The sequence below is a fragment of the Montipora capricornis genome, chromosome 13, assembly GCF_036669925.1.
Source record: "Montipora capricornis isolate CH-2021 chromosome 13, ASM3666992v2, whole genome shotgun sequence".
NCBI lineage: Eukaryota > Metazoa > Cnidaria > Anthozoa > Scleractinia > Acroporidae > Montipora > Montipora capricornis.
Window position 1 is genome coordinate 19,284,689 of NC_090895.1, and position 6,000 is coordinate 19,290,688.

The window sequence follows — 6,000 nt, forward strand, 5'->3', positions numbered from 1 at the left end:
ATATATATAAAAAACACGTGGAATTTTTGGAGCAATTTTCAAGCAACTTTGACAGGTCTTTTGAGCAACAAAAAATCGAACAACTTTTTAAAAAGAAAAAAAAAATGGAACGCTGTGTGGACAGCCTTAGTTTGCAATTTGTCTCGCTTTCGACGATCACATAATTATAAGCGACGCCATAAAACGCTACAGCACAAGTTGATGGACGTGTTACATTGCGTATTACTTGAAAAGATATAGCAGTTCTAAAAATGGGAAGATGTGAGAGAAGGTTAACGAAGCTCCAGACAATGGATTCCCGACCTTAACTAACTTGGTCTCGTTCGCATTCTTATAAAAGAGCTAATTATATACTACAAGGAGGAAATTTAAAATACTCAAAGGGACATGCGGCAAATTAAAGAAGTGCTGCAAATTAAAGAATGTTGCTGCAAATTAAAAACATCAAAAGTATGCGCGCGCACTGAAGGAAGGGCAGATACAAAACACAAGTCAAAGATCATTGTTTTAACAATACAGAAAGTATCCTAAACATCCATTAAATCCATTTTATCAGGCCTAATGTTAGCATTTGTAAAGAGTTAGGGCTGTGTCTGTATTGCTAAAACAATGACCTGTGACTTGGGACCTGTGACCTGTGACCTCTGTTTTGTAACTGTCCTTCCTTCAGTGCGCGCGCATAATTTTGGTGTTTTAATTTGCAGCAACATTCTTTTAATTTGCAGCAACCATTTTAAATTTGCAGCAACTTTATTCTATTTGCAGCGACTCTTTAATTTGCATCATATTCCTTGTGGGCCACCGTAGAAATGAGGGAAGATTGGATGAGTTCGTCAAGACCCCCGGAACGTTTTGGACAACAGCAATGAGCCGTTTCGCACGTCATTCGAATGGAAGATAAGAAGTTGCATAATTAATCTGTCATTGCCATGAATAATTTTGTTAGAACAATGAAACAGCAAATTGTTCCAATCGATCAACAGCTAACAGCTGTTGCGTCAGGCAAATCGCAAGTTAAATTATGGGGTCATTGTTTAAAACTGTTATTTTCTGAGGTCGTAATAACATTTCGAATTGACAGTGGTGATCAAACTCTGCACCAAGAAATGCACGGTATATTTCTAAAACAATTCAGAACGAGATGATAACAACGGTTGGAAAATGTATTTCAAACAATTTGTCACGCGAGGTAAGGGAAAGCAAGTACCTTTCTATATTAGCAGACGATGCGGCAGATATATCAAATAATGAACATCTTTCTGTGGTAATTCGATTTGTGGATTCTGAGAAAAATATTCGAGAGGAGTTTGTTGGGTTTTAGTTGTGTGAAGCCTAAGGAACAGCTGGGGTTGCAATTAATGAGCTTATTCTACAAGCCAGTGCAGACTTAGGGTTATCTATGGAAGATTGCCGACGACAATGTTATGATGGTTCTGGAAACATGGCGGGACGACTTAATGGAGCTTCATCACTTATCCCACAAGCACATGAGAAAGCCATTTATGTGCACTGTATGAACCATCGCCTTAATCTTTGTGTTTCTGACACTTGTTCCTTAGCACTTGTAAGTACCATGATGAATGTTGTGAGAGCACATTCTGATTTTTTCAACAATTCACCAAAACGACAGTAGTGTTTAATAGCCAAAACTAAAGAAATACTGCGTAATAACAATCACCGTGTGCTAATTGCTGTGTGCAGAACAAGATGGATCTCCGGAATTGATGGTATGGACGGATTGTTGAACTTTTACGAGCAATTATCTCGTTACTGGAATACATTACTTTACACAGTGACATACAGGTACTTGAGAACACAGCAGTCAATTTCCCTTTCATTGTCTCAGTGGTAATTGTCAGACATATCTTGGATTTAACTAGGCCCTTAACAACTAAACTATAAAGGAAAGAAATGGATCTTTTGAAAGCAAAGGACGAAATTGCGAGTTTGAAGTCAGATCTAAGCCAAATGCAAGCTGACATTGATGCAAGAGATCACCATCTCTACACTGAAGCTGTCAATCTGGCAAGAAGTGTTTCAGTTGAACCCAGTATGCCAAGAATAGTTCGAAGACAAGTGTACAGAGCAAATGCTCCAGCCCCAACTCCTGAAGGCTATTACAAACTAAATTTTACAAGAGTTTTCCTTGACCACTCCCTACAGCAACTTAATGCTAGATTTCATGATGAGGTGTATCTTTACTACAAAGGATTGTCAATAATTCCATCTGTTTTACTGGTAAACAATTTGAATTGGAGGCAAAATGTTCAAGAGTTTTGTGAAAATTACAGACAAGACATTCCTAATGCTGCTGGCCTTGACGAAGAACTTCATTTATGGGAAAGGATGTGGAGAGATCAACAAGCTAGACAAGCAGATATACCTGAAAGAATATCAGATACCTTTAAATTGGTTGACAAACAAGCATTTGTGGATATTTTTTTACCATTCTACAAATTCTGGCTACTGTTCATATTTCCTCATCATCCTGTGAGAGTTCAATATCAACTTTAAGGAAACTGAAGAACTATTTAAGAAACACTATGGGCCAGGAAAGACTAAATGGACTGGCATTGACGCAATCACACGTGAACTTTGATATGAATTCAATTGTTGACTTATTTGCCAATTTACACCCAAGAAGAATGAGGGTAGCAAACATTTAACAAGTAGACGAGAACAATGGATGAACAATAACTTCATATTAATAATTATAGTCAGCAGATAAGACAACAACGTTTCTAGAGTAATTGTGAGTTTTGTTCCATCAAGATTCACTCTTTTAAATTGATAGAGAACAGTACAGAAACAAATATTGCTGTCTTTGTGCTGAACTGATAGAAGGGAAATATATTTTTCACCCTTTCTTATTAGATGTTTTTTAATTTTTGATTTTCTAAATTTGTAATTTCCTCAGTTTTGTCCATCTGAGCCCAATAAATCAGGATGGAACTAGTCACGAAAAATCCTAGATCCACCCCTGGGCTTTCCTAGGCAGCCAGGACTCTCTCCTTTAGTATGTATTCAGTTTTATATTGTAACTATTTTTATCTTACTGAAATTTAGGAAAGAGAAGAATAAACTATAAATAAAGATTTCCTACGGTTGAATTAGTAGAAGCCCATTGGAATTCATCATGTAAGAAAAAGAAGAATCGAAGCTTGAAGGAAAGAGTCTTGCTGTGTGCCATAGTGAAAAGGCAGGATTACTGAATCAATATTTTTCGACCATCGGAACAAAGTCCAGAGCGAGTGACCAACCTTGTCCTGCGGTGGAGTCAAACAGAAGGTTAGTGGCGGTGGAGTCAAACAGAAAGTTAGTGCACTGTTCGTCGCGCTCTCGGCGCAAAGAACAGTGCACTAAGTTGTATAATCTCCTCGGTTGATCACAATCTGTGATTCTTACTTGCTCCTAAACATGAGAATCGTTACGATCTTAGGAAAAAACGAGCTTACGATCTTCCTCGCGCGCGCACCATGTGCAGATTAGCAAACAACAACCTAGTGTAAATACTCGTACATAGTTTACCGATTCTTAGCTTAGTATTTCTATCAAGTTATAGCTTTTCAACATAACCTGTACTATAGCAATTTCATACATTTTCTGTATTTATTGTGAAGTATTATTCAATTCAGCCTTTTGGGTGCATGTATAGGAAATTTTAATAAACTGTCTATCTATTTATTAATCACACTTTCCACATTTCAATTTTATTTCCTTTTTCCAGTTGAGTATTTTATTTCGTCATTTAACCAACGATGTTTTTTTGGCACATTTTTGTTTTTTTCAGAGCCGTTCCTTTTCTTGGTTCAGGAACGGTCCCCTCTTGAAAAGCGAGAACAGATTGTTCTTCTTTTGTGTGTTCCTTTTGATGAGATAGGAACGTTCTTTAATACTACTTGAGAAGAAAATGGTCATTTATTGCTAAAGGGGGAGCCAATTGTTCCGAGTAGCGAATCCCGAGCGGAACAAACTGATCCTTAATGGATGATTTGGGAATTGTTGTTCCTCAAAGTATGTTCCTTTTGATAACATGGGAGCGTAGTTTTATAAAAAATACGGAACATAATGCTCCTTTCTTGTTAAAACAAATTTGACCTTTTTGGATGATTTGGGAACTGTTTCCAAAAATGCGCTCTTTCTGATAAAATGGGAACCATTGTTCCGAGTTTCGAATCACGAGCGGAACAAATTCGTCCTTTACGCGTGATTTGAGATCAATTCGTCTTAATAACGCGTTCATACTTCAGTTGTCATTATTTAAAAAGCGTTTGTTCCCAAAAGGCAAGAAGCTAAGGAAAGGAACTTTATTTAAGCGTCCAATCTTCTAGCGCTTTTGAGCACCAATCGGGAACACTGTAAATAACACTGTTTTAAGAACTTTCCTTTCATTTTCAACAACAAAGCATTTTAATACGTAGAATATTGTTCGCCCATTTGTGTGAAATTTTCAAACATAATTGTTTAGTTTTTTTAGCTCATTTCTCTGTGCTTGCTATGAAATATAGCCGTTTGCACGAAGAGATATTTGAAGTTCTGTTTTATCGTTAAACTATCATTGAGAACGGAGACCTTTTTTTTTTCAGTTATAAGTTAATTTCAATTGTGACAGTGTGACGTAGAGCGCGTAGAAAGACTTTTTGGAAACCGGTTGTCCATGTTATTTATCGGCTTAGGTCGGTCCGTATAGGGAAAACTGTGCCCTCGGCCTTGAGTACTTCCCTCGGCCTGCGGCCTTGGACCGTACTCAAGACCTCGGGCACAGTTTTTCGCTATACAGACCTCACAGACCATGAATAAACCTATTGAAACGATGAGTTAAATATTTGGAGGAAACTACTGTCCTGGCATGCAAAATGTAAACTGGTGGTCTCCATCCACGGTTCAAAAATGAACACGGCGAGAAAGCTATGTGGACCGGCTTAGGCATGCGCAAGCATGGCGACCACGGCTACGAGAAGGACATCTAAGATTATGCTTTCCCACTATTGTAATAAATTCACATAAATTAAATTCATTCGGAATGGAAAGTGTGCATCATTATTCCTAAAAAAACAAACAAACAAACAAACAAACAAAAGAAAAAACCTATTTATTCTGCTTGTAGGAATTTCCAAGAATTGAATACACGTGGGAGGCTGCAGGAATCGTCCAAGAAAACTAAATGTAAACGCTATTTTTGTTAAATGTTTATTATGACCAGATTTCAGGCAACAAAATATAACTTATGTTAGCATTACGGCCCTTTCATTTGGGCAAAATGCAGCCAAGGAAAGAAAAAGCTCCGAAAAGCTAGCAGCTAGCCAAAGCTATTTCCAAAGAACTCAAGCGAACTCAACTGAAGGAAACCGAACCTTGAGTCAGTGTCCCCGACATTTTTCAATCTTTTGCTTATGAATCCATACAAATCGAAACAAGCCGTCCCCGAATGTCCGCAATAAAAAGCCTGTTCGCAAACAAATGTTTCACTATATATCACAAAAAGGCGAGACGATTTTACAAAGGTCAGTTCGCCTTTGGCACACGATACATCCAGCAGTTGTATGGAAGTTTAGTTTGTGCTATGAAGTTAGTTTCCCTAATCCATTAATTCTTCCCACTGCCGAAATTTGAGTGATTGATTCGTTGATAAAAGACTTACATATTTACTTTTCTTGAACTATTTACAAACGCGATCTTTGAAAATCAAGAACCGACCGTGTTAGAGAACTGTGGAGAGATATGAATAGGAAAAAAGTGAAAAAAAGATTCTGCTGCTCTATCTACATGTCTACAATCGTGGACAAAATGCTAAGGCGTTTTACAATTTTTAACATTGTAACGCACACCTAAAAAAATGCCAAAATCCTTTTGTCCAGGGTTGAAGACATTGTCAGCGGTCGCGTGTAACATTGATAGGATACTTGTTTATATAAAAACGCAGACACAAACAAACTTTTTTTCCCCATTTATTAATTCGATTTGACACAAGAAGTACGAGCCGTAATTAAAGTAAACCGA

At 37.5% G+C, this 6,000-nt stretch overlaps 1 protein-coding gene across 1 annotated transcript in view; it reads right to left on the reverse strand.

The window, feature by feature from the left end:
* Nucleotides 1-5,014: 5,014 nt before the first annotated feature.
* LOC138030674 (cartilage matrix protein-like) overlaps nucleotides 5,015-6,000 on the reverse strand; it is a 12,206-nt gene continuing 11,220 nt past the window's right edge. The window contains exon 4 of the mRNA XM_068878557.1: nucleotides 5,015-5,046. Coding sequence (XP_068734658.1) covers nucleotides 5,015-5,046 — 32 coding nt within the window. The remainder of the gene's footprint in view (nucleotides 5,047-6,000) is intronic.